At 35.5% G+C, this 27,952-nt stretch overlaps 3 protein-coding genes across 4 annotated transcripts; 2 read left to right on the top strand and 1 right to left on the bottom strand.

Annotated features, from left to right (window-relative positions):
- The first annotated feature begins 4,844 nt into the window (after positions 1–4,844).
- Positions 4,845–10,108, top strand: LOC137815821 (uncharacterized). Its single transcript, XM_090296148.1, has 5 exons — positions 4,845–8,012; positions 8,457–8,510; positions 8,733–8,934; positions 9,203–9,777; positions 9,866–10,108. The coding sequence occupies exons 1-5, from the start codon at positions 4,845–4,847 to the stop codon at positions 10,106–10,108; spliced, it is 4,242 nt and encodes a 1,413-aa protein (XP_090152274.1).
- Positions 10,109–12,954: 2,846 nt separating this feature from the next.
- On the top strand, positions 12,955–15,403 carry LOC137813838 (DUF309 domain protein). Its single transcript, XM_068616281.2, has 3 exons — positions 12,955–13,441; positions 14,467–14,614; positions 14,937–15,403. The coding sequence occupies exons 1-3, from the start codon at positions 13,076–13,078 to the stop codon at positions 15,161–15,163; spliced, it is 741 nt and encodes a 246-aa protein (XP_068472382.1). The 5' UTR covers positions 12,955–13,075; the 3' UTR covers positions 15,164–15,403.
- A 4,026-nt stretch (positions 15,404–19,429) lies between these two features.
- Positions 19,430–26,636, bottom strand: LOC137813837 (PQ-loop repeat family protein / transmembrane family protein). Of its 2 annotated transcripts, none has more exons than XM_068616279.2 (14): positions 26,502–26,636; positions 25,576–25,836; positions 24,742–24,784; positions 23,875–23,901; positions 23,670–23,759; positions 22,678–22,835; positions 22,050–22,215; positions 21,840–21,962; positions 21,336–21,455; positions 20,933–20,953; positions 20,671–20,729; positions 20,445–20,535; positions 20,005–20,102; positions 19,430–19,821 (listed from the first exon to the last, which is right to left on the bottom strand). In XM_068616279.2, exons 2-13 carry the CDS (start codon positions 25,803–25,805, stop codon positions 20,052–20,054), a joined length of 1,179 nt encoding a protein of 392 aa, XP_068472380.1. In that variant the 5' UTR covers positions 25,806–25,836; positions 26,502–26,636; the 3' UTR covers positions 19,430–19,821; positions 20,005–20,051. The 2 variants fall into 2 exon arrangements, with proteins under 2 accessions (XP_068472380.1, XP_068472381.1); XM_068616280.2 differs by having other exon boundaries at positions 25,576–25,828; positions 26,502–26,583.
- Positions 26,637–27,952: the final 1,316 nt, after the last annotated feature.

Below are 27,952 nucleotides of genomic sequence, written 5' to 3'. Positions count from 1 at the left end.
TGGAATCGACATACTCCTTTATGTCAAGTATATAGGAGACGAATTGGATGTTATTCTAGAAATAGATTTGCTATCTGCCAAGTACATTTACATATATTGTGGTCAGCAGAAGATAGTGTTTCCAAATTTCTAGTGAGTCAAAATTTATGTCTACTCAAAAAGTGTGGTCTAAATTGAAGGAAGGATCAAGCTGTTTTATAATCTTAACTCAGATGGGAGTTAAGAATGAAGATGAGATGAGTAGTATACTTGTAGTGAAGGAATACGTAAATTATCTCCAAAGAGAGAGGTGGAATGTTCCACTGAACTGGTATCTGGAGTTAGACCAATGTCAATGGGACTTTACAAAATGCCTCCAGCTAAGTTGATTAAATAGAAGAAACAAGTGGAAGAGTTGTTAAAGAAGCAGTGCATCAGACCAGTATATCTCTATGGGGTTTCCATGGTTAAAGGAAATATGGAGAGTCTCGGTTGTGTATGGACTACAGGCAGTTGAATAAGTTCACCATCAAGAACAAGTCTTCTCTACTCAAAATTGATGGTTTGAGGGATCAGTTACATGAAGCCTCGGTGCTCTCAAAGTTTGATTTGAGATTTAGATAGTAGCAGATTTTGATAAAGGCTGAAGATGTGCAGAAAACAATTTTTAGGTCTCAATATGGACTTTATGAGTATGTATGATATTGTTTGAAGTAACAAACGCTCCAGCTCTGTTCAGGGATTACATGAATAAGAAATTTCTATTCTTTCTTAGATAAGTTGTTGTGGTCTTTATAGATGACATGTTTATTTATTCAAGGACCGGAGAAGAACATGCAGAGCATCTGAAGACAATGTTGGAAATTCTGGGAGAGAAGAAATGGTATGATAAATCCTATAAGTGTGAGTTTTGGCTGAAGTAAGTTAACTTTTTAGAGTATGTGTTATCAGTTCAGAGGTCTCAGTGGATCCAGCCAAGGTGGAGGTAGTGTTTCAAGGGGGACGCCCTAAGACAGCCACAAAGATAAGAAGTTTTGTGAGTCTAGGTGTTTTCTATTAGAGGGTGGGTAGAGTTTCATAAAGCTGAAGAAAAGGTTGACAAGTGCTCCAATGTTGGTAATTCCTGATACAGGAAAACCTTTTGAGGTTTAGTATGATGTTTCACATCAAAGATTGAATTTTGTCTTACTGCATGAGAAGATAGTAGTTGCATATGTTTCAATGCAACTCAAAGTTCATGAGAGAAATTATTCTACTTATGACTTAGAGTTGGCAATGGTGGTGTTGCTTTGAAAATTTGAAGACATTATTGTATGGAGCTCAGTTTCAGGTATTCAGTGATCATAAAAGTCAGAAATACTTATTTGACCAAGGAAATTGAACATGAGGCAAAGAAGATGAGTGGAATTTCTGAAAGATTATGAATTCCAGTTGATGTATCATCTAGGAAAGGTTAATGTAGTTGCAGATGCTTTGACCAAGAAGTCAGTACAAGTGTCAGTCATGATGATTGAAGAGCAGAAGTTGTTTGAGCAGTTTAGAAATCTGAATTTGGAAGTACAATTTCATGTTGATCATATTGATTGTAGTAAGTTAAATATAACTAATGATTTTTCATGGAATGATAAAGGAAAAGAAGTTAGAGGATCCTAGTCTGAAGTGTACGGTGGATTTGCAAGGTACAAATAAGGCTAAAAGACTTGGTGATGGGGGAAGATGGACATTGAGATTCAAGGGAAGAACTTGTATACTTGCAAATGAAGAGTTGATGAGAATGATCCTAAAATAAGGTCATAAGGGTCATCTTAGTCTACATACTGATATGAATAAGATGTACCAAGGTCTAAAGTAGTTCTTTTGGTTGTTCGACATGAGAAAAGAAATAGCTTGGTATGTTGTGGCAAGTTTGGCATGTCAGAAGGAAAAGGTAGAACATTAGAGACCTAGTGGTTGTTGCAGCAGTTGGATTTTTTACGAGTGGAAATGGGATGACACCACATGAAGCTTTGTATGAGAGGAAGTGTAAGACTCTTTTATGTTGGTATCAGAATGGTGAGACAGTTGGTTGGGCTATAATTAATACAACAGATCATTGGGAAGGTGAGGCATATGTATGATATAATGGAAACTTCTTAGAGTATGCATGACTCATATGCAGATCAGAGGAAGAAGCCTTTGGAGTTTACAGTTGGAGACTATGTATTCCAGAGAATATAGCCTACCAAGGGTGTAGGACGAGCTATCAGGAAGAAGTTATTTCCTGAAGTTTGATGGACACTGTCAGATTATAAACATGCATAATGTTTTTCATGTGCCTCAGCTAAGAAAGTATATCCAAGAACCTAGTCATGCATTGAAATAGATAATGTGCAAATCAAGGATAACATGTCTTTTAAAGTAAAACCAGTTAAGATTGAAGATCATCAGAGTACATAGCCTAGAGGCAAAATCATTAGTACGGTGAAGGTAGTATGGGTTGTTAGGTTTGGTGATTCATCTAGGGAAACAAAAGGAACCATGAGAGAATCCTATCTCTATCTCTTTTCTCGCAAGTCAATTTTCGAGGACGAAAATTTTCTTGTTGGGGAGAATGAAAGGATTGAGAAAAATAGTCTTAGAGTAGAAGTGGTAAAATTAAAATGACACCTGAATATTTTATTATTAAATTTAAAAGAGCATATAAATAGAAATTTTGTTATTCAGGTCTCATTTTAAAAAGAACCATCATCTCTCTAGAAAGTTCTTTTCCTTTCCTCTCCCTTCTCTCTAAGATTCTGACTTCCTCGTTCATCAGTTCGACGATCAGAGTCCACCATCAGACTCCTGGCAGTGAGTACTACAAGACTGTCCGATCAGAATCTCTGATAGAGTAAGTTCATTTTTGCTCTTCTCTTTGAGTCAAATTTGGAACTTGTTAGGTTGTTTTCTTCCTTGCTTGCATGTGACCCTTTTAGCTTCAGGGTTAATCTCTGTTAGCTCAGGGTCTTAGTGATATAGTTAGATTTTTTATTAGGACTCTGTGTTACAGGTTAAGTTACCTTTGGGTTCTTGATGGTTTTGGAGCTCTTAGCGAATATCTACTAATTTCCAGGTAAGGGAAGCTAGCCTTAATTTCCAATAGAACACTAGGCTAGAAGATTCGAAGGTGAAATTGGATATATGGTTGTTGTCATACAATTATAATGTTGTTAAGTATTGGTTGTTGATGTTGATTAGAGTAATTTTAGCTATAACAGGGACTTTGTTAATTTGGGTGCTATCTGGTGTGATTTCGATCAACCTAAAATATTTTCGTTCAAACCAAAATTCCTGGGTGCTCTCTGGTGTGATTTCGATCAACCTAAAATATTTTCGTTCAAACCAAAATTTCTGGGTGCTCTCTGGTGTGATTTCGATCAACCTAAAATATTTTCGTTCAATCCAAAAATTTGTATACATATTTGAATATTGCTATTTTATTATTTTAGCATAGTTTATTTTAGATTACTATTGTTAAATAACTTTTTGGATATATTTGGATTGTTAGAAAGTTTAAATTATATATTATGATTGAATGGTGTATTGATGTGTTAAATGAAGTGTGCAATGATCTGAAAGTGTGATCAAGACATAGTATTTTCAGGAAAGGAAATACCGTGTTGAGATTGTTGTTAGGGTGTATTGATCTGTCAGCACTAGTACAAAATTCTTCAATGACGACACCCTTCAAAGACGGTTTGAAAATAACTGTCGTAAAAAACGAAGCGGTGGCATTCTCGTAATTTTTTTAAATTTTTTTTGCACTTTTAACGACGGTTCGCCCCAGACCCGTCGTTAAAAGCGGACCCTAAACATACAACGACGGTTCGCGCCAAGAACCGTCGTTAAAAGTCGACTTTCCAAGACGGTTCTTAGAGAACCGTCGTTAAAACCCACTCCACCCACAGCAACGGTAACATCTTTCTATTCTTTCTCATACTCCTATTCACTCTTAACATTACCTTCTTTCTCACACTCAAAACTCCATTGCCGCCAGAACCCTTCTTTCTCATACTCCCAGGCCCTGCCAACCGTCGTCGCCGACCGCCGACCCCTGCACGCCCTCGTCGCCGACGACCTAGCTGCCGACCCCGCGCGCGCGCCCTCGCGACCCTGCCGTGGCCTCGCGCCCTAGCCGCTCACCTCGCGACCTAGCCGCTCACCTCGCGACCTAGCCCCTTAACACGCGACTCCGCCCCACCACGCGACTCCGCCCCGCCACGCGACTCCGCCGCGACCAGCGCAACCTAGCAGCACCGACGACTGCGATTCCACACCAACCGCCGACTGCGCGCGACAGCAGCACCCTCGCCACCGCCGCCCTAATCCCTCGCGACCGTCGCCCTAAAACCTGTTTGACTGCCGCCCTAAACCCGCGCGCCCACCGCCGTCCAGAGACTAGTACCTTCCGAGTCGTGCTCTTTAAGGCGCGTCATTGTGCCTACCCTGCACTCCGATTGCACTTCCGCCACTTTTGAGGTTAGTATATTTTTATTTATTATTAACTATAATTTGAAAGTGTTTGTTTTGAGTTAGATATTGATTATCTATATTGAACGGATTGATTTTGAGTCCGAAGGTGTCCGACCTTCGGCAGTTTTGATTTAACTTTCAATGATTATATATTGTTTTGAGATATTTAGCGTGCATTGGTTCTGAGTCCGGAGGTATTTGACCTTCGGCAATTTTGATTTATTTTTTAATGGTTATATATTGTTTTGATATCTTGAACGCACTGGTTCTGAGTCCGGAGGTGTCCGACCTTCGGCAATTTTGATTTATTTTTTTATGATTACATATTGAACGCATTGGTTCTGAGTCCACATTGGTTCTTAGTTAGCAGTTCAATGGATCGAAGTTGGATTAATACACCACGAATAAGTGATACTTACGAAAAAGGGGTGGAAGAATTCATACAATTCGCAGAACATAATGCCGTTAGTTGTAATAATGGAGTAAGGATAAGGTGTCCTTGTGTGAATTGTTTAAATGGAAGGATATTGAGTGTTTCCGAAATTAGAGAACATCTTTTGTGTGATGGATTTTTGAAAAGTTATACAACATGGACGTGGCATGGTGAATTGCTAGACTTGCCAAGTGTGCACGGAGGTTCGGAGGAAGTTCATTTCTCAATGGATGATAGATTAGAAGACATGATTCGTGATGTGGGAGCAGAATCATTTGCTAATGCAGTTTTCGAAAATATGTCTAATGATGCAGAGACTCCTTTGTATCCTGGTTCAACTAACTTCACACGATTATCAGCAGTGTTAAGGTTGATGAATTTGAAGGCAATGAATGGATGGACCGACAAAAGTTTTACAGAATTGCTTCAATTGCTTAAGGACATGCTTCCAGAAGGAAATACCTTGCCCAATCGAAATTATGAGGCGAAAAAAATACTTTGTCCAATGGGTATGGAGTATAGAAAAATACATTCATGTCCTAACGATTGTATTTTATACAGAAATGAGTATGAAGATTTAAGAAGATGTCCCAGGTGTGGTTTGTCACGTTATAAGGTTAAGGTTGGTCAGAATGATGAAATTGATGAATTGACAAAGGAAGGTCCTCCTGCTAAGGTTGTTTGGTATCTTCCAATAATTCCAAGGCTTAAGCGTTTGTTTGCAAATGCAGATGATGCTAAAAACCTTAGGTGGCATGCAGATAATAGAAAATGTGATGGATTACTTCGTCATCCTACTGATTCTTTGCAGTGGAAGAATATTGATAAAGAATTTCCTGAATTTGGAAAAGAATCAAGAAACTTAAGACTTGGATTGGCAACTGATGGAATGAATCCCTTTGGAAATTTAAGTAGTAATCATAGTTCATGGCCCGTTTTGTTAGTGATTTACAACTTACCTCCTGCTTTGTGTATGAAGCGCAAATACATGATGTTATCTATGATGATCTCTGGTCCAAAACAACCTGGAAATGACATAGATGTTTATCTTAATCCATTGATTGAAGATTTGAAATTATTGTGGAATGAAGAGGTTGATGTGTTTGACGCGTTTAAAAATGAATCTTTCCGATTGCATGCGATGTTGTTTTGTACTATCAATGACTTCCCTGCATATGGGAACTTGTCAGGTTATAGTGTGAAAGGCCATAGAGCATGTCCAATATGTCAAGACAAGACATCTTATGAGCAGTTGAAACATGGAAGAAAAACCGTGTATCTTGGGCATCGTAGATTTCTAAAGAAATATCATCCGTATCGTCGATTGAAAAAAGCTTTTAACGGATACCAAGAACATGACATTTGTCCCACTCCCTTAAGTGGTGTTGAAATTTATGAAAAAATCAAAAATGTTAATGTGACTTTTGGAAAAATGAAGAAGAAGCAAACTAGGAGTGAAATATGGAAGAAGAGATCAATCTTTTTTGATCTTCCGTATTGGTGTAAGTTAGATGTTAGACACTGTCTAGATGTAATGCACGTAGAGAAGAATGTGTGTGACAGTCTAATAGGAACACTTCTGAACATTAAAGGCAAAACAAAGGATGGTGTGAATGCACGTCTGGATTTGATTGAAATGAATATACGAGAGGAATTGGCACCGAGAGAAGTTGGTAAACGTACATACTTGCCTGCAGCGTGTTACACTTTGTCAAAGAAAGAGAAAACAAGTTTTTGTGAATGTCTTAAAGGTGTTAAGGTACCACAAGGCTACTCTTCAAATGTGAAGAGTCTTGTATCTATGAATGATTTGAAACTAATTGGCTTAAAGTCACATGATTGTCACGTTCTAATGCAACAATTATTACCAGTGGCTATTCGTGGAATCTTGCCCAAAAATGTTAGGCATACAATCACTCGACTATGTTCATTTTTCAATTCCATATGTAGTAAAGAGATTGACTCTCAGAAGTTAGATGAACTTGAAGAAGAAATAATTGTTATCTTGTGTCAACTCGAGATGTTTTTTCCTCCATCTTTTTTTGATATTATGGTACACTTGGTTGTTCATCTTGTAAGAGTAATCAGATTGTGTGGGCCAGTTTATATGCGATGGATGTATCCAGTTGAACGATACATGAAGATTTTGAAGGGATATGTGAAGAATCAATGTCGTCCAGAAGCTTCCATTATTGAAAGATACATTTCAGAAGAATCTATTGAGTTTTGTTCCGAGTACATGTCAAAAGCCAAATGTATAGGAGTTCCTGAAAAAGGTTGGCACTCTCGTAGATTCATAAGTAAATCTTCAAGAGGTGTACATGTCATAAGCAAATCTAGAGAAGAGGTTCTGCAAGCACACTTGTATATCTTGAATAACACTGATGAGGTGTTACCATACTTAGATACACACAAAGACATTGTCAAATATAAAAATCCAAGACAATCAGAAAAATGGGTGTTAATTGAGCATAACAAAACTTTCATGTCATGGTTTAAGCAACAAATAATGAATGATCCATCAGCATCTGAAACATTAACATGGCTTGCAAACGGTCTCAAATTTGATGGTTTATGTTGTTTTGGCTATGAAGTAAATGGTTGTTTGTTTTACACAAAGTCTCGAGATGATAGGAGTACAGTGCAAAATAGCGGAGTCACCTTGGAGGCAGAGTCTATGCAGTTTTCAACTGCAAAGGATCAAAATCCTGTTGTGGGATCAATGCCTTATTATGGTGTCATAATAGAGATTTGGGAAGTTAATTATACCAAGTTTACTGTACCTGTTTTCAAATGCAAGTGGGTTGACAATAAGACTGGGGTCAAAGTTGATGAATCAGGAATGACTTTGGTTGACTTTCGAAAGATAGGTTATCATGACGAACCATTTATAATGGCACATCAAGCTTCCCAAGTTTTTTATATCCAAGATCCTACGTCTGACCACTGGTCTGTTGTGCTACATGGAAAAAAACAACATAATGACCCAGAAGATACAAACAATGACATTTGTGAGATTGAATCACTTACAAGAACGACCATCAATAAAGAGTACGAGGATGTTGCTGATGTTGTACATGCAACTCGAAATGATCATGATGAAGGAATATATATTTGTATGTACATGTCATTCATGTTTAGTTTTACAATATATTTCATTTTCATTATATTTCATATTCTTGATGCTTATTATATTTTTTTGATAACAGGAACATGGCAGATGATAAAGTTTCCCATTCAAAATCTGGTAGAGGACCTACAAGATTGAAGAATATGTTTAAGAAGATAACTAAAGATGACAAAATACCTTTGTCTATTGATATCCACACTGGTGTGCCCACTGGGCAACATGCAAAGAAATATAGGAGTTATCTCGGAGTACTATCTCGTGAAAGGATCTCTATCTTAACTCAGTCCTGGGATCACGTGACTGACCACGAGAAAAACATGATTTGGCAAGATATTCTGGTATGTAACTGTTTTTACTTTGCTCAATCTAAAGTTCTTTTATACTTTGTTTTTGTTTATGAACTAATTCTTTCAAACAATGTAGACGCATTACAACATCCCGAATGTGGAAACCTTGAAAGCGAAGGTTCTTTCAGATGTGGGTGTCAAGTTTCGTCAGTTCAAATCAAAATTGACAACAGATTATATATATGGGAAAAGGAAAGAAGAAAATCCTTGTGCAAAATATGCATCCATTGATGAAGAAACTTGGCAGCAGTTTGTCAATATTCGACAAATTGAAAAATGGCAGGTTAGTATCACTTTCATATTTGAATATAGTTTATATTAACGTATTACTAAATTTTGAGTGTTATGATAGGAGGTTCGGAACAAAGCAAAAGCCAATCAGGCACATAATGATACCCCACACTTATTGTCTCGTGGTGGTTATAAGTTGCTAGAGCAGAAGATGCTTGAAGAAAAGATGAAAGCACGTTCTACTTCCATTGAGGAAATGAATAGTGTAGATTCTTTAAGACCTCCATCCCCACCACTCCGACATGAGATGTGGAAGGGTGCCCGTATAAACACATTAGGGACATGGAGTTCTAAGTCTACAGAACAAACAGTTGAACGCATTGTAAGTTTGACAATTTCTTTTCAATGTGTTATTTTAAATTCTATGTGTTATTTTAAATTCAATGTGTTGAAGTTTGTCAATTTCTTTTCATTTGTTTTAGGATTCTCTTAATGAGCAATCAACACAGGGGACTTTTAAACCATGTGGTCGCAATGATATTCTTAATGTTGCTCTCGGACGACCTGAACACCTTGGACGTGTTCGTGTAGCTGGATATGGGGTTGGGATTCGGTCATACTTTGGAGCTCCATCACACAGCAAGGAACAATTTTCCAATGAACCTAGCCAAGAGTATTTACTACAACTACGTGAGCAGTTAAAGGCTGAGGTAACTCAAGAGCTTAAAGAAAGCTTCATGGAGGAGTTTAGTGCGCGAATGGAAATGGAGTTCAAAAAGCGGTTGGAGGGTTTAGGACACTCACAGCAACCACCTACTATGGTAGATGATGAACCACCTCCGCCTCCTATTAAGAAAGTCAGCACTAAAGGGAGTTGTTCGGCAGTTGATCTATCAGGGGATGACTTTGGCTCAACTAGCCAATGCGAACTATATGTTGAGTGTAATTCTTTCACCCGATTCGTTGCCTTGGGTAAGTGTTATGAAGGGGTCACAATGTTACACAATGTGCCTCTTCCTTCTAATTTCATGAAGGTCACGGTGGAGAAGGTCCTTTATGGTGATCTTGCAGTTCCTGTGCCGACATCAGAGGTGACAATTGTGGCAGCGGCATTACATACTTTCGTTGCCTGGCCTAGACATCTCGTCAGACCTATAGACTCTATGGTATATATTTGCACTAATATTAATAGAATTATATATCAGATATATTACATTCTAACTAATTTAAGTATTTTTTTGTTTTGATGAGTAGCAGGAACCTAAGACAAATCTGCCTCTGGGAAAGAAGAAAATAGTCTCCATTGATGATCCTCTGGCGGCATTGGTAGAAGTTGCTACAGCTTTAGATACATCCGTCTTAGAGGTTCCATGGGATGCCAATGTTTTTGGAAGGCATAGTAATCTACCGTTGTACGTTCACATGTCTGATTTGTTGGACCTTGCATCCGGAGATCAAGAGATTAACATAACAGTTCTGCAATTATGGATGATGTAAGTTCAAATTTTAAATTCTTTATACTTTTGATTTATTAAATATATTAGTACTAACTTATTGAAATTTAGGTATCTTTCTGGATTATGCTTTGATGAGGGGAAACATAATATATATGGGTTTTTAGACCCTCAAATCACTCAATCAATTGGAAACAAGAAGTCGGAAACACAAACATACATCACCACTGCCTTAAAGAATGGTGGAAAACACATTTATTTTGCTCCGTACATCCATGAGTAAGTTCTTATTTATTAAATAAGTTTTAATAAATTATTGAAATAAGAGAAACTAATTAACTGATTTGTTATACAAGCGTCATTGGCAACTATTGATCATATCTGTTCAAGATCATACCGCTGCATGGTTTTGCTCCTTGCATAAAAAACCTCCTGCCTATTTTAAAAACATTATAGATAGGTACGACAGTTTCATTTAACATTTATTATTACTTATATATTATATAATGTTATGTATTCTAACATGAAATCTTATTATTTTAGTGCTTACTCTGGATATAATATGTTGTGTGGGAGGAGAACTTCAAACGCACAAAAACTCACTTGGATGTACCTTAAGGTATTTAAAGTATATTTGTTCACTTAATTTAATGTGTTTCACTCATTCATTTAATACATTTATTTTCACATGCAGTCCAACAAGCAACCTCAAAATTATGAGTGCGGTTATTATGTTATGCAGTGGATGTTGACTATTTTGCAAGCTGAAATTAAGAAAGGTTGGGATCAGGTAATACCTCAATACAATAAACACTTTAAATTTTGAGATTTATTAATCATGCACTAATTCAAAATATTTCAAATGTCACAGTTGTTCAACGACCAACACCCGCTAGATTTAGAAGCATTGGAGTATGTGAGAACAACATGGTCAAAGTATTTTGTAACCATGTATAACACTCTAGTATAGATAAATCATTACAATGACAAATTTTTTCATATATTACCAAACTTTTTTGTATTATGTTATAATTTGTTGTATGTAATTTTTATATTTAAATTATGATTTGAAATGTTTTTATTTTCTGGAATTGAAAACTTTATGCAGGTTATTTGAGATTTTTTAAAAAATAAAATTTTTTATTTTTTTTTAAACAATACATATAACGACGGTTCCACTTGGAACCGTCTTTAACAGGCACACTTATAACGACGGTCCGTCTTTGAAAGTCACGTAATTTTTTTTGGAAAACAGAAACCACCTTTAACGACGGTTTTCACAACCGTCGTTATAAGTCCATACCTTTTAACGACGGTTCCCAGAACCGTCGTTAAAAATTCATACCTTTTAACGACGCCTGTAATAACGACGGTTCTGGAACCGTCTTTAAATGTCGATTTTAACCGTCGTTAATTTATCTTTTTGTACTAGTGCAGGCCCGTAATGAGACATCCTGACTCTACTGATATAATGGAATCACATAGATGAAGTTATTCAGTTGGTGAGAGGCGATGGAGGTTCATATGACTTTGTCTGGGGTTTGAAATATAATCTGGTCTTTCAGGTCATATGAATTTACCTTGGCATACGAGATGATGAGATATTGAGATGTTTATGCGCATGGTTGTGTGGATTCACAACGAGTAGTATGACAGGTGCAGGTCTCAGGATTCTAATTTCAATACACGAGTCTTCTGGAAGTAGAGTCAAGTGTCTGTGATATGAGTCAGTGGAAGTCTGACATGTGAAAAATGAATATTGAATGTTAATAGACACTTGATGATTTGAGAATTTGTGTGACACTTGATGATTTGAGAATTTGTGTGACACTTGATGATTTAAGAATTTGTGTTGATTTGAGAAATTGTATGAAACTTAATAATTTATGTTTATTAATTTCAAATTGAAATTTTATATAGAATTTTGTTTTATATAGCTAGCTTACCCTGTTATTTGTTTGTGTTGTTTCTTATCTGTGATGATCGTGTATTTACACGGCAGCAGATGATGTTACAGGTGTTTGAGTTCCTCCTTAGTGAGAAGCTGGATGATAAAATTATTTTAGATGAAATTTGAATATTTGTTTTAATTTTATGTTGATATTGAAGTTTTATAAAGAGAGTTATGTTTGTAATATTTTAAGAAAGAGTGGTGGACATATTTGTATTATGTTTATATTTTATTTTTAATATTTTATACAGATTTTAGTTTTTAGATGTGTGAAAATCTAGGGATGTTACAAGTATTATATAATACAAGGAATTAAGTAATAATTTTTAAATTTAGAAAAATAAAAAAATTACTTATTTAAGCTTTTTAAATAATAACTATTAATATAAAATTTATGGAGTATAAGACTTTTTAATTTTTCTTTATAAATTTTTTTACACTCACTTTACTGTAGAATAAAAAAGAGTTTTACTAACAATACTTGTGAAATGATGTATTTATTATTGTTTTTAACATCTAAACTTTATATCTGTTTTACTAACGAAAAATAAGCATTTTCTTCCCTCTTCTTCACATAAAAAGAAGTAAATATAACATTATGAAAAAGTTATTAAATAAAAATTAATTTTTAAAAAATAATAATTAATTATTAAATTTACTTAAGTAATGGATAACTAAGATCTTCCTAGTTAATTAAATATTAATTTAAAACTAATTTATAAATTTTATTAATAATAAAAATTATTTTAATCTTTTATATAATATTCAATTTAATCAATTTAGTTAGTAGTTTTTTTTCTTTCTAAAACTTGTTGTGAAAACTAAATTTATTAAAAAAAACGAATATAATTGTTGGAAAAAAAATGTTTTCAACCGTCCAAAACAAAACAAAAAATCTAAGCAAATAGAAAGTACAGTACCACACATAATGATATTCATAAATGTTAAAGAGTGGAAGAATTCTTAGTTGCCACGACATGAGCTTCCACCATCACCACACAAAAAGGTGAAAGGAAATATGGCTAAACCAGAGAAACCTTTCCTTGCCATTCATCATCCATGGCTCTTCTTCCTTCTTCTTCTCTCATAACTCTTCTCCATATCTCATCCCAATCTTATCTTAGCTCCATCACTCTTGCACCATCTTTCAAACCACTCACTCATTCAAAGCACCACCTGAACCATAGAAGCTGCAACTCCAAGCTCTTGGCTTTTTCTTACAGGTATTTCATTGAAGAAGAAGATGATGATGACAATGATGAGAACCACACCTTTGATGAAGCGGTGGCTCTCTTCAACGGAGGAGAGTACTACAAATGCCATGACTATCTTGAATCCCTTTGGAACAATGCAGAAGAGCCCACCAGCACACTCATTCATGGAATACTGCAATGTGCTGTGGGTTTCTACCACCTCTTCAACCAGGTTTTCATACACAGTCATAACTTTATCATTTTATATATTGTTTCTGCACATTTACATATATTTTTAAATTACCTTCATTACTTTTTGCCCATGAAAAATACACAAAATAACCAAAATTAAGTTCAATAGAGATATTTGTAACTTTATAGTAAAGAAAATGTAAATAGAATTATCATTAGAGTAAATTATGGTGATGTATTTTATGAGGTTTTATCAAATTTATTATGATACTTTTTTCATTCTTTACCTCTATTTAATATTCTTTAATTACTTGAAATATAGTACAGTGACACTCCCTCACCTTACAGTTTCACCCTTTCGCCTAAGAAACATAACATGCCACGTATCCGATAAGATGCTGTCACAAGCATTACAAGATTTTTTTATTGATAACGTGAAATACACTACAAGTAAAAAAGTCCTTAGCAATTTATCATCCTTTTGTTGAATTCTTGAGAGGGCAATCGAAGTCACTTCATTATGAACTTTTGGATCATGGTAGAAAACTGTAAATAGACTGGTTTGGCAATTCGGTAAACCAAGCTAAGACATCTCCTCTCAGATTTGTTAGCATCATTCTACACAACATTGTGTCTTCATAAGGGTATAAATTCATGTGTGTAATGAGTTCACATGTTTATGAGTCCAAAGTCCCATCAAATCTCAATGTAGAAAGAGGTTTATATCCTTTAGGCAAAGCAACATCCAATATTTTGTCCACAAATAGATGACATAAGGCAAAAGAAGTGGATTTATGTGAAGGGATCTATGTCCTTAATAATGTAATAAATTACACCAGAATCTCATGACTAATATGCTATATTAATTGATAATTAAGGATTTTCATTATAATTGAACTGATAATAAAAATTCTGTAATGATTAAGATCTTCGTAAAGACCAAACCCTCAATTAGATGAGTGGTTAACTACTTGACCTATGCAGTACATCTTTTATTGATATTACAGTTTTGCTTGATCATGAATTATATATATTGTCTTGAAAAATAGTTCTTTGGTTTAATAGAACCACAGAGGAGCCATGATGGAGTTGGGGGAAGGACTATGCAAATTGAGAAAGATGGAATTCTCAAATGGGCCGTTTCATAAGTTTGAGAGAGATATTTCAGCTGTTCTAGATTTTATCTACCAGACACAGATAGAGTTAGCTGCATGTGAGTGCTCCTAACCTTGGAAATCCATGTAGTAATTAGGGTCTTTTTTGGACAAATTTGTTCATAAGGACTTCTTGAAGAAAAATATAGGAACAAATTAAATAAATTCCTGTATAAACTAAATTTAGCTAATGTATAAGTTAGAAAATAGAAGTTTAGAAATGTTTGATGAAATCTGATACAAATTAGCTTATATACAAACTAATTAACTTTCACAAAAAGTTCATTTTATATACAGAAGTCGTGAAGAAACTTGTCCAAACATACCTTCAGTTTGGTTTTGAAGAAATTACAGTTTGTGTTTTCCCTTGAAATTGAGCAGGTAGTGAGGATATTTGTGTTGCAATGGATCGATCAGAAAGATCTTACCAACTTCTTGGGGAATATGCTTCAGGGCAGCGTGTGTATGATCTAGAACTTTGCAGTGATGCATCAGTGTACATTGTGTTCTGTCCTCAAGGGTCTAAAGGCTCCACTGAAGCCCAAAGGGTAAAGCTTCCCAAGCTTAAGGCTACCATGGAACATCTAGTGGCTTATGAATACAAGTGAACATCTTTTCAAGACATTGCCCTAGATCAAACATGCAAAATATTTATTTCCTTCTGTTGGAGGGAAGAGTTGTCTTGTGCAGTTATCATAGAACAGCACCCTAAAGTAAAAAAAAGCAGTCACAGTGTGCAAAAACCTTTGCCATGGTTTCAAAATTTGTGTATTGATGTAACCCAGAAAAGGATAGAAGAAAGAAGTTTATAATTATTTTGGGGAGACTTGTTTACTTATAATTCATCATACCCCCTTTGCAAGTACCTAAAAATATTTAAATTACAGTACACCATACTGGCATAGTTTTCAAAAGTAATTATGGCATAAAAATATTTAGGAAATATTAAATTCAATTTATTTTTAGATTTCACTCTTTTAAAAAGAGAAAACTGTGGAATATGCTTTTAATAAAACTAAAAGAAAATGTTTCTTTTAACGTGTACATAGTAGAATATATATATATATATATATATATATATATATATATATATATATAAGCTAACCTTTTTGAGAAAATTTTCTTTTCCTACAAATCTCAAGACTCATACACTATCTGCATGTTTTATTTCAAGACTAAAGGAAAGATTTAGGTGTATTTCGGTAAGTAACTTTATTATTTTTACTTAAAATTCAAATTTCACCTCAATAACCTTCCATTACCTTTAATGACGACTTTTATTGTCTGAATTATTAAGATAAAATTTCAATTTCAATTATATGATATGGTACCTAAATTTTGTTCAAAGGCATGGGTTGACTAATGTACATTAATCAAGGAAACAGATGACAGATTTTTATAGAAAAAAAGTACTTGTCGTGTCAAGAATGTAAGTCATTTAACACGTTTGTTGAAGTAATTATAAGCATTTAATTAAGTGGATCTAATAATTAATATCACTTAAACAACACTTTAGAGTACTTGTTCACAAGACCCTCAACTTAAAATTTAACCTTTTAAACTAAAAATATCATAAAACTACCAAATATGGAAGCTGTAAACTTGTTCCAAGATACTGGGGTTATACCAAAAGGTTGTAATGCTTCCTTCATTGCTTTGGTACCTAAAGTGTGTGACCCCCTGTCTCTGGATCAATTCAGGCCTATATCCCTTGTAGGTATGTTCTATAAGATCGTGACTAAGGTTTTAGCTGGTCGTATGAAGGATGTTCTTCATTTGATTATCGACGAAAACCAATCTGCTTTCTTGAGGAATAGAGGCTTGTTAGACAGCGTGCTAGTGGCCAATGAGGTGGTGGAGGAGGTAAGGAGGAATAGAAGGAGTGCTCTTTGCTTCAAGGTGGACTACGAGAAAGCTTACGATTCGGTAAGGTGGGACTTCTTATTTGATATGTTGCAGAGGTTAGGCTTTCATAGCAAATGGGTGAGGTGGGTTAAAGGATGCCTAGAATCGTCTTCCATTTCAGTGCTCGTTAATGGAAGCCCTACAGAGGAATTTAAACCATCAAGAGGATTAAGGCAGGGTGATCCTATGGCGCCTTTTCTGTTTCTTGTGGTTGCTGAAGGTTTAGCTGGTTTAGTGAGACAAGCGTCTAAGCAAAACATGCTAACAGGTGTGAAGGTGGGGAGGAGGGAAATAGAATGCAGCATGCTTCAATTTGCAGATGACACTCTCTTCCTGTGTGAGGATTCTTTCCTTAATGTTTTCACTATAAAGACGATTCTCAGATGCTTCGAACTAGTTTCTGGTTTGAAAATCAACTTCTACAAATCCAAATTGGCTGGGATAAATGTGGACAGGTTTACCTTGGAGACCTACGCCAAGACTCTTAATTGATACCTTTCAAGTACTTGGGGTTAGAAGTAGGAGGTAATCCAAGGAAGGTACAATTCTGGGAACCGGTTGTCAACAAAGTCAGTGCTAGACTTAGTACTTGGAAAGGGAGGTGTCTATCCATGGCAGGTAGAATATGCCTAATAAAATCAGTCTTCACCTCTATCCCTCTTTTCTACCTGTCCTGGTTCCAACAAGCTATTACATGGAATGTTAAATCTGGGGACTTAGTGCGCTTTTGGGAGGATCCATGGGTTAATAACAAAAGTCTCAAGGAGTTATACCCTAGGTTGTTCTCTATCTCTCTTAATCAAGGGATGAAGGTGGGTGAGACTGGTTATTGGGACAGTTTTGGGTGGCGATGGAACTTAAACTGGAGAAGGGAGAGATTCCATTGGGAATCCATTCTGGAGGATGAGTTATTAGAAGTTTTACATAGGGTTGTTATGCATGAGGAGGCTAAGGACTTTATCTCTTGGAATGGGGATCCCAAAGGTTTTTTCTCGGTAAGATCAGCATATGATCTTTTAGCTAACCAAGGAATCGGACCAAGTTATGATGTTTTTAGGCTGTTATGGAAGACCAAAGCTTTCCCAAAAGCTTTAGTAACAGCCTGGAGAATCCTCTTGGACAGAATCCCAACTCGCCAGAATCTTGTGGTACGAGGGATTATGGTGAACTCTCCTTTGTGTGTTTTATGTAATCAGTCAGTAGAAACTACTCAGCATTTGTTCTTGGATTGTATCTTTGCTTACCGTGTTTGGATGCTCTGCTATACATGGATATGTGTTATGGGTGCACACAACAGGGACTTATCCAACCATTTTCTGAATTTTCATCTGTTTAATTTGAACGAGAAGCAGAACCAGGTCTGGAAGGGAGTGTGGGTGGCCAATCTTCGATGTATATGGGAGCATAGGAACAATGTGATCTTCAAACAAGGGGTCCCTGACCATGAGGAAGCCTTTCAAGCAGCTCAACTTATGTCTTGGCTTTGGTTGAAACATAGGGAAGGGTCTTTTTCATATGCTTTTTCTGATTGGCTTTTAAATCCCATACAATGCATGCTGGGTGTACGCTGATTATTTATGGCAGAAAAGGTGGTTGTTGAAGGTTTGTTCAAGCCAAAACTAAATGAAGCAGGGTATCCAAGTGGGTTTGCGATAGGGAGAAACCACAATTGAATGGGGGTTCGCTGGTCATGTTGGGTGTTATATGTGGGCCTCGATGCTGTGTGCACGGTGATGTTTGGATAGGTATGTTGGGTGATGTTTGGGAAGGATGGATTGTGCAAGCTGTTTGTACAGCTCTTCATGAGAATCGGTTCTGTTTTTGAGGGGCCAATCTTTTTCTGCTTTGCTGGACAAATGGTCCCTGTTTCATGCTTGCTATTATGAATCCAAGTTGAGTAGAAGCTGTTACAACCTGGGGATGAAACATGATCGTCGGTCGCCGAAATTATGCAAAGGTCAACATGATCGCTGGTCGGTGAAAACGGCGATCTCAATGTGTGCGTAGTCGGTGGTCGCCGAAGGTATCCAAAGGTCAACATGATCGCCGGTTGATGAAGCGGTGTTCTCCATGTCAACATGATCGCCGATCGATGAAGCGGCGTTCTCCATATGTGTGGAGTTAGACAAGGTCAACTTGATCGGCGGTCGATGAAACGGCGATCTCCATGCATGCGTAGTCGGTGGTCGTCGAAGTTATGCAAAGGTCAACATGATCGCCGGTCGATGAAACGGCGATTTCCATGCGTGTGTAGTCGGTGGTCGTCGAAGTTGGTCAACATGATTGCCGGTTGATGAAGCGGCGTTGTCAACATGATCGCCGATCGATGAAGCGGCGTTCTCCATATATGTGTAGTCGGTGGTCGCCGAAGTTAGACAAGGTCAACATGATCGCCGGTCGATGAAACAGCGATCTCCATGCAAGCGTAGTCGGTGGTCGTCGAAGTTATGCAAAGATCAACATGATCGCCGGTCGATGAAACGGCGATCTCCATGTGTGCGTAGTCGGTGGTCGTCGAAGTTGGTCAACATGATCGCCGATCGAGGAAGTGCCGTTCTCCATATGTGTGTAGTCGGTGGTCGCCGAAGTTATGCAACGTGCTTGGGTAACTCGTCGTGTGGCGAGGTGAATGTAGCTGACCTCGGTTCTGGGTGTTTCAGTAAAGCTGAATGATGCTATGAGGTAACCTGTTGGTTATTTTTTGGGTATGGTTCTCTCACTTTAAGGTTGTTATGATCCAACCATAAAGGAGAGTTTCTTTTGTGAATGAAATAGGAAGTCTACTTCTGGTCACTGTATATGGGTTGGGATACCCCTGAAGTATCCCTTTAATTTTATTTATTCATTGCTGATAAAAAAAATAAAACTACCAAATAACTGTTTAATTTGAAAGCCTGAGAAGACTGGAGCAGAATATAATAGTGATTCAGAGCAAGTCTGATTGACCATGAATACTGATAATATAATAAAAAACATTTAGATATCAAAAAGCATGTTTCATAATTTCATTGATTATTTATTGACTCGGTAAACAAAACATAAAGTTCTGATTGAATTGAAGATTGACAGCTAACTCAAAGTGTGTGCAAAATGTCTTCATAAAAGGCCTAAAGTAAAATTGAACTCGTTCTAAGAATCCGAAATTCTCAGGAACCAAAAACATCAAAGATGAAAAGGAATGTAAATCGGAAGCATCAACCTCAAACAAAATTGCTGGCAGATCAAATAAACAGAATCACTTCCTTTTACTTCTATGATCACCACGCCAATGATTGTACAATTAATCAGCTGACAATAGTCACCATTCACCAATTCAGTTTTATGCTCATATTTCTAGGACAACTTGGTGGAGATTGCTAGACTGCAATGAACATCTATGTTAGATTTATGAAAGAATCCTACTGCACTTCCTAAATAAATGATGATTCAAAAGGTAGATAGATAGATGTTTGAAATCCAAATGTATGGTCTGCACAAACAGCTACAAAATGGCACACATACATGCTTGCTCAGATACATATAAGAGAGGGAGAGAGAGAGAGACCTGGAAATCCTTGTTTCTTCCTCAGGACACAAAATTCTGCAATTATTTTACATGGCTTGGGAGGTCAAACAGCGGAAATATATAAACTGCATTAAAATCTAAAGCAGATATTAAGGTAGACAAATTTCTTCTGCCTGCAACCTCTGCATGGCTCAAAAGGAATCTCGTGTACACATATGGCCTTATATTTTAACTCTAGATTGTTTTTAAAACTAAATATTAGAGTATAATAAGTATATATATTCCAATTTAAATGGTCCTTAACTCTTGCATGCTTACAGTAAGCGATCTTGGATAATCAATATACTAAAACTTGAAAGTTAATGAGCTAAGCTCTAAAGTTATCTTTGATGTCCTTCATATATAACTTTCACCACCTGGAATCCTCTTCTCTCTAGCAAGAATAATTCGGAAAAGATAAATTAATAAAAAATGGATACAAAGAAATCGAGAAGGACACACCCTCCTGCATCTACTAGCCATGGCAAATTTGGTTTGATTTTTGACCAATCCAAGCTGATCACAAGTATACTGGCATAAAAAAGAAAAGCTAAATGTTCATTAAATATATTTTGATAATTTCATACCCTCAATATTTTCAGTTGGCAAAATTCACTTTGGTGCTGATACTTTAAGTAGAGAAGATAATATAAACTAGCCGGATACCTGGCTACATAAGTGGAATTCCCAAGTACAGCAAACATGAACATCAAAGGATTGAGTCCCTGCAAAAGTAAGAAGCAACCATAAAATCTGGCTGACACTGTTTCATGCAACTAGAAACAAATTTGTTTTACTGCTCCCATAAAAGTGATTTGGTGAAGGGAGGAGACTTATCTTCCATATTCCCTCCCAAAGTTTTCAGGTGCTAAATGATAAACAAGACAAAATGCATAAAGGATCACAACTTTAATAGTTAGTGTCTAACCTCAACATGACCCCTTCTGATCTGCAAAATTGATGAGTTTATGTATCAATACAAACAATCAGATTAACAAGACGAATCAATCCTTCTTTAAGTGTATGATAAAATAAATTAGATAATTTTGAAATTTCCTATATATTATATAGCAGTTTCTCATGGAAATACCAAAATAATAATTTATGTCATCCTGTCTATATAATATTCATTTGTGGAATATTCTGTATTCATCAATTATTCTCTATAACATACTTATGCAAGTTTACCGTCCATAGGCAACCTATACAAGTGAGAGGATGATGACTACTGTCCCGTAGCAGTTAAACAAACAAAAAATCTAATCTCAGGTAACACAATTTTTATCCGATGAATTCCAACCTATGCTAAGGAATACAATTATATAACTCACATTTAGACAAATTTGAGGCAGCCTTCCACCCAAATATACAAATGTCATTGCCCAACCAAGGAAGGTCCCAATGCTACTGCCCCCAGAAACATCAGTTTTTAGCAACTGGTCATCACCAACCTGCAATTGCTCAAAGAATTGATGACAAGTAGGAAAAAGTAAATTTCGTCTTTTTTTTGTTTGTTTTTCCTTTTAACATGCATAAAAATTTGAAACCAATTATACCTTAAGAACTACTTTAACTGAATCTTTAGTCATCCAGAGAAATAATGTTATTCTCCCTCAACCATTACCAACTAATATGTCAGCAATCACCTAACATTGGCTAGCGATAACCAAAAGGTTTCAAATTACAAATAAAAAATTTAAATTTTATTTGTTGTTCAGGTTATTCATACTCTTATAGGACATACACAAACTATACTACAAACAGTTAGAAGGATATCAAAACAGGATGATTAATTTTTAATATAGTAAAGTAACCATGGTTGCGATTTGCAATACCTGAAAAAGCTTTCTTCCAACATGAATCACAAATTGTTGCCGCGGGTTTGAGGCCATCAGGTTAATATTTGTATTCAATTGTTGAAGCAGGTTGATAGCACCAAGAAAAGTTAAGGTTGAAACCTGAACAAAGACTAGATGCGTTTAGATTTCAATCATGGCACCCTTGTAGTTATGTAAAAAGAATAGTAGTAGAATTAGAATGCTTACTATACAAAGAGTATTCTTCATCCTTGGAGCTGGTGCAGATTGTGTTGCAATGGCTGAACCAAGCAAGCTCTCTTGTATAGAATCTAAAGCAGCAGTAGATGTCATTTTATGTGCTAAGATGGATCCCGCTGTTGGAGTGTGACTCTTAGACAAATATCTTGCTGACCTATGAATTCAAAAGGAAAAGAGTACACTAAAAAAATTACAGATTATGAATTTCTTTGCTTGAGAAAGAAAAACCAACTAAAACTCATTCTGAGCAATACTGTGCTTATTCACTTTACATTAAAACAAAAGAAACCATGCATAAAGAGCAAGCCAAAGGGAAAGAAGACAAATATCAGTGAATCTTCAGCATTTTGTTCAGGAAATTTTTAAAAGAAAAGATAATAAAGCATTCAATCAAAAGAAATTAAGAGTTCATAATGGTTAACAACCTGTTGGAACCAGATATTTGAATTTCTAACTAAGAAATCTTAGATAAAATGTCTTGCACTTTTCAGTCACACAGCCCAAGATTAAGAGAATTCAATATGTTCTTTAAACTCAACACATAAGGAGATTGAAGCTGACTAGGAAAATAGAGCATTGTGCATTTTTTAATAGATTTTTGAGAAAGATTAATTACTGGTAGAATAATCCACTTCCGGTAGCAATTCTTCGAGGACATGCTGGAAGAGGAATAGGAGAACTCGGACTGAAGTTTCTATTTGAATTTTCAAATTCAATACTCTGTTCAGCAACACTGCCTTTTTCCCCTTGTCCAGTTTTTGCGAATGTCTCAACCTGCTCATGTTTAGAATGCTAAAATACAATACAAAACCAAAATGATAAAGTATCTAAACTAGTCTAGAGTTTCTCAAAAAATGTTGTCTAGAGTTTAATAAACTCGTGTAGTGTTTCTCAAAAACTATTAGAAAAAATAAACATCTTTTGTGTCTTTTCCTTATCACCTACTATGAGCATATGTCCCAAGAGACAAGAAAAAAATCCTGCAAATGCAAAAATACTCTAGGCAAGTGTATTAGATCATCTTTCTAATAAAAAATTCAATTTTAAGATGGTACTAAGAAAATGATAAAACTTTATCTTGTAATCTACGTGATGTGGATTATCTGCAGATACAAATAGCTAGTTAATTTTTTCTCCTTGGGGATAAAGACACAGTTATATGATTATAATCTTTTCACACAGTTTAGTTGGTTTAGCTTATAGTAACAGGGTTGACAAGGCACATTTAATAAAGTTACTCCTCAACAGCTTATCATTCCTCAGTAAGTTACTCTGACTCCCAAAGATCCATGCACTTGCTTCCTGTTCATTTAACTTGGGTTTGTTTTATATTGAACTTGAGCTTTCTTTTGTCATTCCCATTTGAACAGGAATCTGTGCTATACAGCATACACACTGAAGTAGAATTTTCCAAGCATCTATCATTTGAGGGTTAGCTTTATTTCATATGAAAAAGTACATATTTATAGAATTATTCAGCTGTTTTCTCTCTACATACATTCACCTTCCTCAAGCATCAGACTCTAGTTGAATGAAGAGTGAGATATAAGGATTCTGATTTTGAAAAGGCAATGATAATTGGAAGAAATGAAGTATAGGGACTTGCACCTTTAGCTGTCTCTTGTATTTTAGTTGAGGATATAAATGTCCATAGTACATGGTTTGTAAACCAAGAGCAAGAGTTATAATGGTATAGAGCTGCATTTTAATACATCAGGAAAATGTCACATCAACTGGCTGAGGCCAGAAAGGTCAGATGAAAGGATGATTTCGTAGGTAATGAAACCCCTAAATCTTTGGCTAGAGTCCTCACCACTGCCATATATAATTGAGTAAGAAGCTGCATAAATAAGAAATAAAGAAATTACTTTGTATCCTTACTGATTTCAGTATCAACAATGGGCATATGATCCATAACAAGTTCAACACGAAAAATATACAGAAAATAGGAAAACAAATGCTCATGATGCTCCCAACGTACACTAGGAGTATTACACACTGTTCTCTAAAACCAGAACATGCGGATAGCAAACCCATTTATACCATTGGATTAAATTTAAATGTCATATGATAAAAGGTTCAAATGCCCAATACTATAAATACAAAAACTTCACATTTTAGTTTCTATGCTCAAAAACAAACATTTTTAGTCCGTACAGATACCATTGGCAATCTCTTTTGGTCCCTACGCATATCATTCTATCCATTTTAGTCCTTCTAACAAAGACCAAAAAGGATTAAAAATGATGTGTCTATTCTAAAAGGGGATATTTTCAAGTATAAGGACAAAAAGGAAATATTTGTGTAACTATAGGAACAGAATGAACAAATAAACTTGTGATAAAAAAAATTAAATCTGAATTTGTTCAAACTATCATCTCATAGAACATAGGGACCTTCACAACTAGAAGCTTCTGAGTGAGCAAAGTGAAAATAATCTCTTTTGCGAATTAATTATTTGAGCACAAAATGATTTAGTTGGCTAATGCCTTATCCAACCCTTACATTTTTCTTCTGTTTTTCAACAGTATTGTGATTTTTTAATATATATTTTCTAATATTCTTTATGAAAAAATGGCATGAATGTTACAAATGGGAGAAAGTAGTGGCAAACTTTAAAGATGGCTACAAAAGTACAAGCAACATAAAGCTTTTAAGAAACAAGAAAATAGACACTCACAGTTGCAGGTTCCAGCAGGCATCCAACGAGGTTGAATACATCTCTGTAGAGGAAAATATGTTGTATCAAAATAGTTGAGATATTTTGTTCAAGAATTTCTATCAAGTATACATGCTAAGTAGCCAAGATAGACACAACAAGCAGTGAATCTCACTTGTATGGGCGTACCCAAGTCTCATCCCATGCATGTGTGTACCCTGGCTACCCAGGCTAGGTAGACTCGTTTTTCTACTCATAACTAGTACAAATCTGTTATGAATCACCCCTCAAAATAAATAGAAATTTATATTGAGGTTGTGTCGATCAACATATTTAATGATGTTTTCTTCCCTTCCCCTTCAAAACAACGCTGTGATTCTTCTAATCAACAAAATCATGCACTCAAACTCAAACTAATCTAGAACCTGAAACTATGCTTTCCTAGTTTTTACTTCTTAGGATCAAGTAAGCATATCCTTAAAAGTGAGACTTAAAGGGTTTAGAGAATGAGCTTATTTGAAAAAGTGTATAAATTTTGTCGTAAAATTTTCACTTCAATTTTAAGGGGATACCAGAAAGATTCTTACAACATAATCTTCCCTCCAATCCATATTCCTAAATGAATTCAAACATGGAGTGAACAAGCTAGTTGCACAGATCACACTTATCAACCTATTAATGAGATCTCTTATTACAGACTCAACTCAAGGTTGAATGAATTGTGTAACGACCAAAATATGCCAGACATTCAAATAGACCAGCAGAACAAACAAAAAAACAAGAACATGAATAGGTTGAATTAAATAACAAAAATGCGAGTAGCCCTTAGGAAATTTTAATGGAAAGCCAAGTTACCCAATTATCCATGTGACCAAGAAAGTGAGAGAGAGGCCCTCAGTGGACTTTGTTCTATAGTTTGTGATTATTTGAGGTATCTCAGCAACAACCCAAACAATGACACTGATTAAACCCAGAAAGAAAGATGCTGACTCCCTAACACTGCTCAGATTCTCTTTGGCCAATTGCAAGCAATGCTGATTGCCATGACACCACACAGAGAGGATGAACTTCTCAAACACTCCCATTGCACCAAAGGAACAACTGATACCTACAAACCTTAAATGAAGTAACAAAGAATCAGTAAAATACTTTTCTCACATCAATAACACTCTCTTGCTAACACTACAAAATTATAAGAGATTCAGAATGTTGCAGAAGAAGCATATTTTGTTAACAAAAGAGTGTTAGCAACGCACTCTCAAATACACACTTTATTACAGGTTAAAATTTATTGAAAACTATAAAATTAGGAGAGACTCGTTAACTGTGATCCAGGACCACCAAAATTTATGATTTTCAATAAATTTCAGGCAACAATAAAGTATGTCCAAGAAAGGAGATTGCAAGTATTTCCCTTATTAGTATAATAACAGAATATTGTATCATGGTAGTAACAACACAAAAGAAGAAACATAGCAAGAAAGGAACATTAGGGTGTGTTTATAAAGTTGGGGTATTTCAATGTACTTGTTGTGAGTTGATTTGGTGTCAGATATGTTACGAAAATGAATCTTTATAGGAGCGAATCAAGAGCAATAATTGAATATTCAGAATGCAACAACAACGAGTGGGGTACAATAAATTCACGATAAAACCATCCAATGCACGTTCATAAAAGGAAAAGAAAAATGACCGATCATTTTACTTTTGACATGGGAAAGAGAAAGAGATAGATTGATTGAATAAAACAGTAACGAACACATGCAAAAGAAAATGAATACCCAGAGAGTAAAGACCCAGATTTCGAGCTACTTCTCCAACTCACAGGAACTCTACAGTCACTCACGAGAGGAATCCTTCACCACTTCTATTTAACCACATTGCAATCTCTTTCTAACTATGATTTTTTTTTAAACTTTTATCATTTATTTAACCATAATGTCTTTAAGAATTTATATCAATGCTAAGGTTTTTCAAGATTTTTTTAATCCAATACTTTTAAAACTATAAAGTATTTCTTATAAATTTTAAATATAATCATATATTTTAGTTGTCAGAATGGGTGGTCCCTCCAGTGGAATTTATCACATGTTAGTTATTCCGTGGATTAATTCAACCTCATTTATTTATTAATTAACTTTAAAAAAAATGAGTCTGACCTGGTCTATCACGGAGTAGGTGGATTAAACAAGCTGGTTTCCTTTTATTTAAAAAAAATGTAACTTTTTAGCTTTTTAGCTTTTTTTTTCCTCTTCGATCTACTTGTTTTGTAATGTAAAAACTGAATCCAATCTTCACATGACAAAATAATCATCATATTAATATGTATTAAATAATCGTAACATATGTTAATATATATAAAAATAAATATCTATAAATGATCATTTTAAATATCATATTAATATGGTTAAATAATAATTTTAAATGGTGGTGATGTGTGCGACTTTGCTCATGATAGAACTTGAATCGACAAATGTGGTGGTTGGCGATGGAAAATAAAAAAGAAGTATATGGTGATTAGAGAGAAAAGAAGTGAGGGACAAGAAGAGCCCGATATCTCACACCCATCTTTTTTCACTGTGTTAAGTTGTGTTGGACTGCATTGATGCATTTTTTTTATTTTTTTATAACAAGTTATTAGTGATTTAGCCCAACTCAACATAGGTTGAACTCAAATTCACATGATGTCTTTGCATCTATCGCTTGGGGTCAATGTTCTGCGTGGTTAGGAGTGTCATCGGCCGCTTCCATTGATCCTTTCGCTCACTTCTTACAATTTTGCAACGTTATAAAACCGTTTAACTCTGTACTGGGAAGTGTGTGGATCTCGATGGTTAGAGAAATTTGGTGTCATATAAACAAGTTATTTTCAAAGGAGGTGTGATGGATCATTCTGAAATCTTCACTTTGGCTCAATTGAAGACTTGAAGACTTGGTCATGGGTAACTTCTAAAATACCCTCTGCTTGTTTCTTCTCCTTTTCTGACTGGTGTCTTACTCCTTTATCGTGTTTGAAATCGATTTAATTGGCATGACCTAGTTTAGGGTTATAGATATCTCTACTTCGATGGTTGTTGATTTTTGTGGACTGTTGGGTTGGTGGATAAGGGTTGTTGTTCTTTTTGCCCCTGGTTTTGGTTGCAGTGAGTTTGTATTAGGTTTGTTTTGAGTTTGTACGGGTTTGTTTTGAGTTTGTACGGGTTTGTTTTGAGTATTGTACGGGTTTTTTAGT

Source organism: Phaseolus vulgaris, chromosome 1 (genome assembly GCF_051622355.1).
Source record: "Phaseolus vulgaris cultivar YP4 chromosome 1, ASM5162235v1, whole genome shotgun sequence".
NCBI classification, from domain to species: Eukaryota; Viridiplantae; Streptophyta; class Magnoliopsida; order Fabales; family Fabaceae; genus Phaseolus; species Phaseolus vulgaris.
Note: the sequence above shows the minus strand (reverse complement) of the source record. Positions and strands in the feature narration are given on the sequence as shown.

What these genes read in the sequence shown, in the direction of transcription:
- LOC137815821 (XM_090296148.1), top strand. Translation starts at nt 4,845, where the DNA reads ATGGATCGAAGTTGGATTAATACACCACGAATAAGTGATACTTACGAA. An exon ending in ATGATCATGATGAAGGAATA is followed by an intron (nt 8,013 to 8,456) that starts TATATTTGTATG and finishes CAAACAATGTAG; the next exon opens with ACGCATTACAACATCCCGAA. An exon ending in TCAGACCTATAGACTCTATG is followed by an intron (nt 9,778 to 9,865) that starts GTATATATTTGC and finishes TTTGATGAGTAG; the next exon opens with CAGGAACCTAAGACAAATCT.
- LOC137813838 (XM_068616281.2), top strand. Translation starts at nt 13,076, where the DNA reads ATGGCTCTTCTTCCTTCTTCTTCTCTCATAACTCTTCTCCATATCTCA. An exon ending in TCTACCACCTCTTCAACCAG is followed by an intron (nt 13,442 to 14,466) that starts GTTTTCATACAC and finishes TTGGTTTAATAG; the next exon opens with AACCACAGAGGAGCCATGAT. An exon ending in ACAGATAGAGTTAGCTGCAT is followed by an intron (nt 14,615 to 14,936) that starts GTGAGTGCTCCT and finishes GAAATTGAGCAG; the next exon opens with GTAGTGAGGATATTTGTGTT.
- LOC137813837 (XM_068616279.2), bottom strand. Translation starts at nt 25,805, where the DNA reads ATGGGAGTGTTTGAGAAGTTCATCCTCTCTGTGTGGTGTCATGGCAAT. An exon ending in TTGGTCACATGGATAATTGG is followed by an intron (nt 24,785 to 25,575) that starts GTAACTTGGCTT and finishes TTTCCTCTACAG; the next exon opens with AGATGTATTCAACCTCGTTG. An exon ending in TCAGAAGGGGTCATGTTGAG is followed by an intron (nt 20,730 to 20,932) that starts GTTAGACACTAA and finishes TTACTTTTGCAG; the next exon opens with GGACTCAATCCTTTGATGTT.